Source organism: Chlamydotis macqueenii, chromosome 1 (genome assembly GCF_036417535.1).
Source record: "Chlamydotis macqueenii isolate bChlMac1 chromosome 1, bChlMac1.mat, whole genome shotgun sequence".
Taxonomy (NCBI): domain Eukaryota; kingdom Metazoa; phylum Chordata; class Aves; order Otidiformes; family Otididae; genus Chlamydotis; species Chlamydotis macqueenii.
The window spans coordinates 75,944,053-75,956,229 of NC_141556.1; the positions used below are offsets into that span (position 1 = coordinate 75,944,053).

Below are 12,177 nucleotides of genomic sequence, written 5' to 3' on the forward strand. Positions count from 1 at the left end.
CAACTCATGTTGAGATTCTTGTCCAACAGTACTCCCAAGTCCTTCTCTTTCAAACTTTTTTTTTTTTTTGACTGCAGGAACAGTAGTCAAAAGGAATGTTTCAAGCCAAAACATACTTTAACAGAATGATTGATAACTTTGATTGCATTGAAGTCTTAAACACCATGAAATGTTAGAGAGTACTAAGAAGAAGTTATCAAAAGCTTATGTCCTCGGTCAAGTAGCAAAGTTAATCAGGGATCTCAGTGAATGGTTTAGTGTCGCGATTAAACCAGGATATATTCTTTCATCTCCTTTTGCTGTTGTTAGATTCTGTGATATTTTTTCCTCCTTTAAAAAAATTATATCCAAATACAAGTTGCATATGGCACGGGTCTCTTGGCAGCAAACAAGATTTCAGCTTTTTTGGCAGCACTTTTTCAGAATACTGATTTGGTCAACTGTAAGCGAAGATCAAAGACCATCTGCATTGCAAAAAAACCTGATTATGAATAAACATATCTAATAAGAATCCCGTTAGTCTTAAGTTAAAGGAGTGTAGGAAATGAATTATGCTACTAACTTGACAATAATAGAATAATGGAATAATGCAGGTTGGAAAGGATTGCTGGAGTCCCATTGGCCCAAGCAGGCTGAGAATTTTACGTAAAGAAATAATGTGACAAATTAGCAGGGCAGTAATGACACTTGCAGGTTAAACAAGCGTCTACAAGAACTCTTCAGCTCAAACATTTGTATTTTAACAATAGGATATGAAAACTGGACTCCATCCAGCACAGTTGTTATATGTATCTTCAAAACAAACACTTTAGGAAAATACAAGATACTGTGTGGAATTACAGTTAATGCTGAAATTTGCTGGAAAGTTCAACTGCTATTAACATAAAAAAAATCTAGAAAAAGTTGTGGAAACGCTTGTAATGGCTAAAAATTATTTTAGAGTACTTGCCATGGGTGCTAGAACAGCAAATGTTGTGAGTCAGTCTCATTAGATTTAGTGAGAGGTTCAATTAATTACAGTAGAGTGGTTTTGGGGTTGTTGAATGTATAGTACTAAGAAAGCATTATTCATGACAATTGATAACGTTGGAATTATTCACATTCAGCAAACATTAAGGATTCTGAAATAGGCCTATGAAATGTTTCTAGAAAATTCAGTTCTCATAATACCATTTATCTAGCAGTTCATTAACAATATCTGAACAGAAGTTTTCTTGTTTTATGCTAAATAAAGGGCAAGAAAAAATTGGTTGTGTGCCCGTATTTCTTACCAGCATATGTTTGAGGGGTTTTTTTATTTATAATATTTTTAGAAATTTTTTAAAAATTCATCTGTTGTGGTTGCAGAGAAAATTGATAAAATACAAAATAAGTATAACTCTCTTAAAAGTAAATTAAAAATGTACTTTTTCTATTATGTCTACAAATAATATATTTTCCAGGTTCCACTAGCTCCTATACAGAAGTCCGGTATAAACCTTCATTTTTAAAGGATGATGAGCTCCGACAGTTAATCCTTAGGGTAAGTGGAAGGAAACTCTCAGTTAAATGTTGTCCTTATTAAAGCTTGCCATTAACTTGAGTTTTTAGTTGAAGAGTGCTTTTCTTTCCCCATCTTTTTCTTCAAGGGTGTGCTTTGATATACTCAGTAACTATAGGTTTATAAACGCTGTATGCTGTACAGCTTTTTCATAAGGGAATACAGAAGGTGTTTTGTGAGCATGGCAGACAGCAGTCCTTGATAAATCTGTATACAATCTACGTATTTAATACATAAAAGTTTTTGTGTTGATGTTGAAGTCTGCATGCAAGTATGGAGAATGCTTTTAATTATGCACAAATATACTTGCAATTGTTTGCTCTTTCATTTGTATTTTTAAAGACTTTTTATTTGACAAAGATGCAGAAATAATACCTGAAAGAAAATCTTTCTTCCTATTTGCGCACTTTGTCATATACCCACATATACCCCTGTACCCTTTCTCATTTGCAACTACTGTCTTTTGCTGCAATAACTGACTTTGCCAAGATCTGTAAGATGACTCCCAAGTTAAGCTGTGTTGCAGCTGTCTGCCTCTTTTCCCAAAGCTGTGTTTAAGAAACCTTAGCTGTCTGTAGTTGAAGGTCTGATTTGGTCCTTGCAATCTTAACTGCTTTTTGGGGGGATTTAAAACTTTAATTTTAAAAATAAAGTTTAAGACTGTACTTCCTTGTAGTCATCAATATTCGTTGTATATTTTAATTGTATGTTTTTAAAGACAATATCTTTATATTTTCAGGCTGCAGATGGATTCCTGTTTGTGGTTGGATGCAACAGAGGAAAAATTCTGTTTGTCTCAGAATCAGTTTGCAAAATACTTAATTATGATCAGGTGGTTATAACTGAGTTTCTTGGTTTGCTTTTACCTTGCATGTTCTTAGAAATTTTTAAACTTTTCCATTTTACTGTATATTACTAAAACCCAGTCCTTTTGTGTAATTTCTTGGAATTTCTTTGATTTAACCTCCTTCAGAGTGAGGCTGAATATCCTGGAATTAAATATTTGCAAGTACAGTCAGTGTTCCTGACCAGATTTCAACTGATCATCCTTAAGAGAGCTGCTAGTCTGAGAGGAAGGGATAAATTGAAGATGTCCTGATTTCTGTCTCCAAGAGATTTTCTTTTAAATGGTGAAGTGATTTTTGAGGGTTTTCTAGGCCAAGGAAAATTGGTAGTTCAGCAATGGAAGTTAATTAAAGCTTTCCTTGGTAATACCTTTATGCTCAGATGCAGTACATAACACCTCATCCACAATAACTATCCGTGTATATACTCTTAACTTGAAGGCAACTGATATAGTGTGGGTTAGCTTAGCCTGTAGAAGAAGAGAAATAGGAAAAATATAAGTACCTTTTATTAGCTGACATTTAACGTCATGGACAATTACCACAAATAATCAAGGCATGATAACTTGTTCATGTATCTATGACTTCTGTTCCAAAAAAAAAGAGACTAAACAAGTGCTTCCATCTGTCTACTTCTATAACTTTGAAATCACTTATGCTGTGTTAATTTTCTTCAAAATGGAAGGGTAACCAATCTGGACTCTGTTTTATAGATTTTTTTTAATTTTTTTTTTTTAAACAAAACTGTATCTTTTTAAATTAAATGAAATGAATCATCTTATGGGAATAAGCATAAAGCAGATTTTTTTAAACTTCTACACTTAATTTACTCAAAGACTAAAAAGTACCTTTTTGAGTGTCTCACATCAGACAGAGCTACTTCCAGACCCATAAGATCTTCACTATTCCAGCCAAAGAGCTTCAGAGAACATGACTGACTTAACCTATTAATTTATTAGCCTATTTGGAATCATTCTAGATTATGAATCCCATCCTGCAGCCTCCTCTGTTACACCTATGTATTTTGACAAGGCTGCTGTTAGCCTTTCTCAGTGGCACTCAGCATTTTCACTCTGCTGAGTGAATGAGGACTGGGCAAATGAAAGAGGCTGTGTGTTTATCCTGCTTTCTTACATGCTTTTCATTAAACCCATTTTGGACTCTGGCTTATTGGAAAAAATGCTCCCCTTTATGTACGCAGTGATCACATAGCAATGGCATGGGTTGCAATTTGAATCTAGAATGCTGCTTGTCAACACAGCACGTTTCTACCCATTGATTTGACCTGCTGTGGTGACGGTAAGCAATCAAAAAACCCGAAGTAGCCTATTTCTGTGAGAATTCCTTCCTGTTTCAAAAGATAGTAGTGCTTCCTACAGTAGTGCAGCAGACCAGTTACTTTGGATCAGAAGAGTCAGCAGGCTGAATGGATCCCAGCTAGAGAGATTCCTGTGAATATCCCCTACATAGGAGTGCTGAGGTGAGCTGACCCCTGCTTCCAGGCAGCTCTTGGCTCAGTTGGTGCCATTTTGTCCAAGCAAATGTCAGTCGTTAGGTACTATTAATATTTCTTCCTATTTCTCTAATTTCCCCCCACCCCAAATAATCTTTGAGTGGAGCTATTTTGTGCATAAGCTTTGGCTAGGATCAGGAATCATACTATTTACATAAATAAAGCATTTGGGTTTACAGAACTGTTTTTTAGTAGCCAACTAAACCTGCTGTTTTGCAAAGGGGAAGTAACAAATAATGGTTTTACTGCTCTGGTTTTATAAAAATAATATTAAACAATGGCAAAATAAATGTAGATCAAAATATTGATGTTTAGATAACTGTGGTATTTGACTTTTTTTGCGGTGTACACAGTTGTTTTTCTGAGATAAGTAATACATATGGGTCTTGTTCTAAAACAATGTGGTTCTTATACCACATTTGTTTTGGCTTGTTTTTTTTTTTTTTAATAGGCCAGTTTAATTGGACAAAGTTTGTTTGATTACTTGCATCCAAAAGATGTTGCAAAAGTTAAGGAGCAACTTTCTTCTTCAGATATCTCTCCCAGGGAGAAGCTCATAGATGGGAAAAGTAAGTCATATTTGAATGTGCTCAGATTTTTTAGAAGAGATGTTAATAAATTTAGTTATTATGTACGACATATTCGTGTGTTCGTATGTGCATGAATGAACAAACTTGAGGTATAATTTCTATGAACTGAACATATTTGAATGCTTATTTGCTGCTTAGAATACGCTTACAGTTTAAAAGCTAGCCCAGAAAAGAATTTATTTTAGATAAGAATGACTGAAATTCACATTGTTAAACATTTACCAGTGTGGTCTGATGTTCTTCCTACCAGGCATACTACTTTTTTTTCTTGTATTTGATAGGTCTTGTCAATACAAAAGACCTGATGTAGTCGAACATGGGATAAAATACTTCAATATCAAGAATCACTGTCTTCTCTGAAAATGCTAAGTGTCAATCCTAATTTAACAGAATCTTATTTTGCTTACAGTTATTTCTAATATGGAAAACGCTATGTACTGTGCAGCTAATCACAATTTCATAGCTGGATTTTATAAGTATCTTTGCAGTTCTTCCTTGTATCAAGTAGAAGTTGAAAGTTTATAAAGCATATTTATTAAAATATCATTCAAAATATCAAGAACGGTTTAAAAATAGTTTGGTAGTTCTCCTTAATTTTGAAATCTGTGTGAAAGTCGTGTTTTCTTTGCCCTATTTCAATTATTAGACTTTTTTATTTTAAGTTGTAAGGACAAAATTTAGGCAACTAAAGAGTAAAGAGAATGGACTGGAAGCTAAAATGAAGAAAAGGCCTTGTATGCTGAAGTTTTATTGTTGGATTTGGGATTTTTAACTACTTTACTAAATTTTTGTAAGCTGGCTTGCAAGTACACACAGATTTTCAAGCCGGACCAGCTCGACTGAATTCTGGTGCTCGACGTTCCTTCTTCTGTCGGATAAAATGTTGTAGGACCACAGTCAAAGAAGAAAAGGAGTGCTTGCCCAACCCAAAGAAGAAAGGTATTCAAACAGTGTAGTTGAAATGGGGAATTTCTGTCCTGTAACTTGGTCTATTTAAGTTCCAAGTCAGTAGTGTGACTCCTGTAGTTATCACTGACCTCACAAAGTAGCTGTAGAGAAGTGTAAATATGTACTGGAGACACATTTTGAAAAACAGTCTAATTGTACTCTTTCTCCTACCTGTTCACTCCTGGAAAAGAGGGAGGGAGGAACCTGAGTTACAGTGGCTGTTTAGGAGCACATGGTCTGTTGTAGTCAAATTTTAGAAGTTTCAGGGAAATTTTTGAAAGCACTGGAGCAGATCAGAAGAATGAACCTAAATAACATATGTCTTGAAGATAACTGAATAAGGCCTGCAAAATCTACTGTTTTGAAGGAAAAAAAGCAAGTAAACCAACTTTTTTTTTCTGATTTACTTTTTGTGTTGTGTGTACTTTACTATTAAAAGCAAAAAAGTAAAAAGTTAAAGTTAATTTAACAGTGTAATTCTATAAAATTATTTTTCCAATCATTTTAATTTAGTTCATATTTCGGTGTGCCTGTACAGCAGTATACTCTTGTCGAGTTTTCAGTGAATGGATCTTTTTAAAATGTAATTTCCAGCTTTTATTTAATACCTTAATATTAATTTTTGCAAAGGTGTGATGAAATTGTTTGACCCTGAAAAAATCTTCCTACTTTTATTTTTCAATATAACCTGTTATTGTTGAGATATACCATACAATAGTAAACTTAAACATAGATCTGTCATTGTAAGTAAATAGAAATCAGTCTACCTTGATGTGCCCACTAAGATAAGAATTTAGCTTCTTAGGAAAGCAGTATTGAGGGAAGGCACCTTGACAATCTGAGAAACTGTGACACAGTCACAGTAGGATAACTCAATTTTTCATTTTAGGGTTATAAGTTTTCCATAGTTGATAGGGTTAAAGCAGTCAAATTTATGTAAAGCATAATTTGTTCAGAATACACACATTAAGAATCCTTTGGCAATTTTTTGAAAGACAGTTACCGTAGCACACATGATGTCATCTCTATGCCTTGATGCATGTGAGGCTGTTTGCATGTTATATAGGCAGCAAAGAGTCTACCAGCCATAGGAACAGATGACAGTGTATGCTATAATTTAAGACTATAGGAATGTTTGTGTTCCCAGAAAACTGAGGAATTTAGAAGCCTAAGATAAATGGAAAATAAGCTAGGTTGTTTAGGGTTGTTCTTTCGACTGATTCTTTTAGCAATTGCAGTAGGCATATGTTAAGATCATCACGTTCACAAAAGGTAAATTGATTTAGAATCTTCAGAGTGCCTCTCTAGTTTATTTTACTTTACAATACATATGAAACTGTATAAAGAGAAAGTGATCTGTGGGTTACCGGACTGTTAGTTTTTTGTTTGTTTTTATTTTTTTCTGTGAGACTGTTTGAACTGCCAACACCTATAACTTACCTTCCTAAATCTAACATAGAGTTAGAAGCACTCTCTCCAGGTAAGCCAAAATGAAGTAGTACAAACTTAATTAAAAATACTTAATAAAATTACCTATGGCCTTGTACAGTTGTTGTAGGTAAGCGTAAAATATAGTTGTTGGTCTCATGGTGAACAAAATGAAAAAAAAAAAAGTTATTCAGTTTACTTTTTGAACCATAACTACTTCTTATTTAATTTCTTTTTATTAGATCACAGAAAATACTGTACCATTCACTGTACTGGGTATATGAAGAATTGGCCTCCTAATGAGGTGGGAGTAGAAGAGGAAAATGATGTAGAAAAGGACAGTAGTAACTTTAACTGTCTTGTTGCAATTGGAAGGTTACACCCTTATATTGTTCCACAAAAGAGTGGAGAGATAAAAGTCAAAGCAACAGAATTTGTTACACGATTTGCCATGGATGGAAAATTTGTTTATGTAGATCAGCGGTAAGCATTTTGTTCTTTAATGAAGGGAAAATGAAAATGACACCACTAGTTAAATTTTCTAATACTTTCTGGCAGAACTGTAATTTCTCAAGCAGGATAGAATTTCTAGGTGCTATACGTAGGGAGCAGTTCATTCTGAATCTACGAGTACTTGGGCTTTGTTTTTTTGTCAAACATAAAACAATGTATAAAAGTATATTGTTCTATAGGAAAAGATGAGCTAGCAAGATTAAAAACTGTCATAAAATGCACTGGTGTACTTATTTATTAATAAAGAAAAATCTCGAGTTAGAGCTTCATAGCTATGCATATGACTTAATAAAAACCAAAAATTGTTAGTTGTTAAAATCTTAGTATTTGTAACACATGCATTATATCTAAATGAGGTACCAAATTATTTCATTAGAAGTGAAAGCTAAGTTCTTATTTTCTGAACTTTCTAAACCAGACTTTTATTTGTTGTGTAGAGTAAGTTACCACTTTGCATTTGGAATTTCGTTATTGTCACTGGAAGCTTTTTATTGTTTTCAGTCATCTTATCTTTCATCTAAAAGTGTCAGTTTAAAACTGTTCCTTAAAGTGACAAAGCAAAACTCAACTACTAGATTTTTTTATTGACTCATTATGTGTGGCCAGTACCCTGAATGGCTAATGAGAAGAAACATGTAGTTTGCATGTGTTATTTTGCACTGTTATTTTGTCTTTTCTATTGCCATTCATTGCCAATGGGTAATCTGCAGTGAATAATATTTCCTTTTGTTTTAGAGTTATACTAATGCTATATCTTTTTCCCAAACATGAACACAAGCATCTGTTTCTTTAAATATTAATTTTCTGCTTTGTCTGATACTGAAGAAAACAAGCTTTGCAGTTATTTGAATCCGCTGTAGTTCATGGTTTTTATTTCTAACAGTGCAACAGCAATTTTAGGGTATCTGCCACAAGAGCTTCTAGGAACTTCTTGTTACGAGTACTGCCACCAAGATGATCACAATCATCTAGCTGAAAAACATAAAGAAGGTAGGAAATAAGTGGTCCTCCCAGACGATATATAACTACATGTAACTGCTGTGTGAAAACAGTGCAAATCAAAGAATCAGAAGCTGAGAATGAATAAAGTTAAACAATCTTAGCATTGTCCTTTTCTACATCTGCATTAAGACATGCCTGCGTAAAGCTTGTAATAAAAGCAGGGAGAAACTTCTGTTGTTTTGAATTTGGTGCTGTGCTGTAATTCCAAAGGAATAATGTTAACGCTTCTTTCAACCCCCTGTTTCAATTCTTTATAAGAATGAGGAAGGAGTCCTGAAGAGCAAATGTGCCTAATCTCGTAATCAGAGACACCAATTATGAAAGTTTACCAAGTCAGGAGTTTCTCTACGAGTGGTTTGCAGAAGCTTAGTACTTGAGCTTTAATTTAAGATTAATAAGATTGCTGAAACTGTAGTTTGATTTTAGCAGGGGTCCTGTCCTATCAGTTGTTCTGGCATTTAATTTGTATTTCTGGCCATCAAAAACATTTTGGTTTTATGATGCTATAAAACAGATTTTTTAAAAAAAACTTTATCTTTTTAAGTATAAATACGGTGATTACAACTTTCCTTTCTTATCTAGTGTTGCAGAATAAAGAAAAAGTATTTACAAATTCCTACAAATTTAGAGCAAAAGATGGGACTTTTGTTACTTTAAGGAGTCAGTGGTTTAGTTTCATGAATCCGTGGACCAAAGAACTGGAGTACATTGTATCGAACAACACTGTGGTACTGTAAGTAATTCATGATATGAATTCCCATGTTATTTTTTGTCTTAATTACAGTCAGCATTAACAGAAAGCAGCCTGTTTAACAAGCAGAACAAGACTAGAAAATATCAACACTGCACAAAAAGTGATTGAGTAACCTGGAAGACCATTTTTTTGCATTTACCGGTTATTTTTATTTCAGGCTTAAGTCGTGGGTTTAACTCTGAAAACTGTTCTATTTCCAGTAGTAAAAAAAATAAGTGAAAGACTTTCTTATTAAAGGAAGAAAGGAAGGATCTTTTAAGAAAAGTAGATACGAATAAATAGAAATGTGAAGTTAGTTTTACTTTTCCTTCTGAGATTTACAAGACTGCGTGTGTCAGTTGACCTAGTTTTAAGGGTTACCCTACCTACCATGTGCATAATTGATAGATTGTGGAAATGCAATGCAGGACAAAAAGGTCCTTTCCAAACTGATTGCAAGGGAGGAGCCTGTGAGACAGTAAATGTGTGTGTTTAATTCTTCATCCTTCATTTTTCTTCCTTTTCATCCTCTGTGCCTTGCATGGGAGCTATAATTTGGATATTACCAGTGATACTCAGGATCTTTGCCAATGACAGGGTTTTTGAGAGGGGGACAGAGGGAATTCTACTTCAAATTGTCAAGGGGGCCTTTTACCCATTCTGTAGCTGGTTCATGTCTTAAGTCAACACCACCCAACTCTTTTGCCCATGTCCTTTTCCTCAAGAAGACAGAGAAGAGCAGTTAAGACAGTCTATGCTGCCCAACAGCCAAAGGCCGCTTTTGCCTGCTCTGGAGGTCTGGCTGTCTGGAGGAGGAAAGGTAGGCAGCTGCTGCTGGCAGAAGGTAGCCGCTGACTTGTTGTTGTAGCAGTTGTTTCTGGTTAACTGGTCTCCCTCCTAGGAGTGAAAATGGTAGCCTTGTTCTCTTGTCATGGAACACAGACGACTATATTGGCCTTTCTTTATTTGGAGAATAAATAGAAATTAAGGTTTCACTCACTGCTTCAGAAACAACAGTACAAAGGATTGAATGTTGAAATGTAAGGAATATATATATTTTTTTCTTTTTTTTACTAGTTTGAGGATGTTAGTTTTTACTCTGTGTAAAGCCTTACTGAAATCAAACATAAATATCCTGAGTCTTACCTTTGAAAAAGTTGCTGATTTTGTTTGTTTGTATTTATTTATTTATTTAAATCTCAGAGGTCATAACGAGTCAGCTGAAGAACAGGTGCCCCATGGTTCCCAGCCTGCGGAAGGCAAGTGTTGGTTCTTACAGTTATCTTAGGTTCACCTCCTGATCAATCATTACAATTTTAGATTTATTCAGTCTAGGAATTTTTTTATTCTAGATGTTTTTTAAGCTAATTCTGGTGACAGCTTCTACTTACTCACAGCATCTTAATTCGTGTCATTCACATAACTGTGATCAGAAAGGCTTATAGATTTTGGATTACAGGATATTATGCTTCTGTCACAGACCTTCTTCATATTTTGCATGGTTTTCTGAAGAAATGCTGTTGTCCTGAGTTTATCTATAGAATATAGGATGATACTGATACATATTTTGTTAATATTGTTCTGCTCTGCATAGATTCTACATGCTGTTTTCTTATGCTGCTATAAGTTTTTTTTAATTTTTGCTTTTGAAACTGTTCCTTTTAATAGCTGATTTCAGTTTGTGAAAAATACAAGGGTTTTTTTTCTCATGTGTTTTGCATTGTGTGTGAGAGACTGGAGGTAGTAATGATTAAAGCAGATTTCATTACTGGAGATGAGCATTTTTCACAAATACATTATTCGCTTATCTTTGTATTTCAAGTGAGATTTACAACACCGTCCCCTATGAGTTAGTGTTTTAACGAATTTAACTTCTGAGAATAAGAGATACAGAACAAAAACTGCTTTAAAATAAATCCTTGAGGTGAGTGTTCCTTGCTGCGTAATGAAACTGCTACGTACTTAAGGTTTTATTTTGTTTTTTTTTCAAATGTAGATGCTGTAAAACAATCTTTAGTAAGTGTACCTGGAATGTCCTCTGGAACAGTTCTTGGTGCTGGAAGTATAGGAACCGAAATTGCAAATGAAATATTAGAATTGCAAAGGTAATAAATGCTTAACATCATACATTAGACTTTTGAGTAAAGATAGAGCTATACGTGATTATGTGGGGGTTGTTCAAGTTTCATTTTTGTTGTGCTATATGTATAAAATATTTTCACTTTGAGCAGTGGCATTAGGAGATACCAATTATAATCTAATATTGGTCTCCTGCATGACAGAACACATCACTGGTGTTGATTAATAGTTTTGTTCTGGGCATGCCATTTCCTTTGTTAATGAAAGTGTTATTTAACTATGACTTCAAAAGCATTACTGTGATGCAGCTTCTTCACGTGATGTTGAAATGGGTAGTTAAACCACTCAGGAATAGAAAATCAGTTGTCTATGAGTAGTGTGTATATTTTTCTGATAGCATCTCTCTGCTAGGAAAGCTTTACTTGAAACGATCCCCAGTGGAGTTGCATAGCCTTTCTTGTCCCTTTCCTGATGATTCAAAACCAAAACACCAAGGAATTTGAAAGGAAAAAACATAATTTGAATGTGAGAATATCCTTATGTATTTTTTGTGTTGTGCACCCACAGTTAGTATCTTCCTAAGCAATTTTGTGATCTTTGTCTGAAAATCAAACCAAATCGTACTCCACTGACAGTTCAGCAGGTCACAAGAGAGCAAAGTCTATCTGTTTTAATCTTGCAAAACAGAAGAATCCATTACAAGGGACAGAATTATGGAATTTGGGGAAGAGATTATGGTACTGAGTTAATCTCCCCAGTGTGGGGGAAAAATTTTTGTAAGAGTGGGATTTTTTTTTTATTTGTTTATTTTTTAGTCTATTTAAATGTAATTCAGATGTACGGTTGAGGCAGGTACGACTGAGGCCTCTTTAGGGATATTTCAGAGGAATATTTATTATCTCATATCCTTCCTGATCCCAAAAGAAGAATGGGTTTTTCTAGTCCACTACAGACCTTACAGAAACTGAGCCTATTTACCAAAAAGT

General features: G+C 34.3%; 1 protein-coding gene across 2 annotated transcripts in view; it reads left to right on the forward strand.

Annotated features, from left to right (window-relative positions):
• Positions 1 to 12,177, forward strand: part of BMAL2 (basic helix-loop-helix ARNT like 2) — a 35,917-nt gene that overhangs the window by 16,309 nt on the left and 7,431 nt on the right. For both annotated transcript variants that reach the window (XM_086757122.1, XM_086757113.1), the window contains 9 exons: positions 1,443 to 1,522; positions 2,280 to 2,372; positions 4,350 to 4,467; positions 5,284 to 5,427; positions 7,107 to 7,347; positions 8,261 to 8,367; positions 8,962 to 9,112; positions 10,316 to 10,371; positions 11,109 to 11,217. In XM_086757122.1, the coding sequence (XP_086613248.1) occupies positions 1,443 to 1,522; positions 2,280 to 2,372; positions 4,350 to 4,467; positions 5,284 to 5,427; positions 7,107 to 7,347; positions 8,261 to 8,367; positions 8,962 to 9,112; positions 10,316 to 10,371; positions 11,109 to 11,217 (1,099 nt within the window). The remainder of the gene's footprint in view (positions 1 to 1,442; positions 1,523 to 2,279; positions 2,373 to 4,349; positions 4,468 to 5,283; positions 5,428 to 7,106; positions 7,348 to 8,260; positions 8,368 to 8,961; positions 9,113 to 10,315; positions 10,372 to 11,108; positions 11,218 to 12,177) is intronic.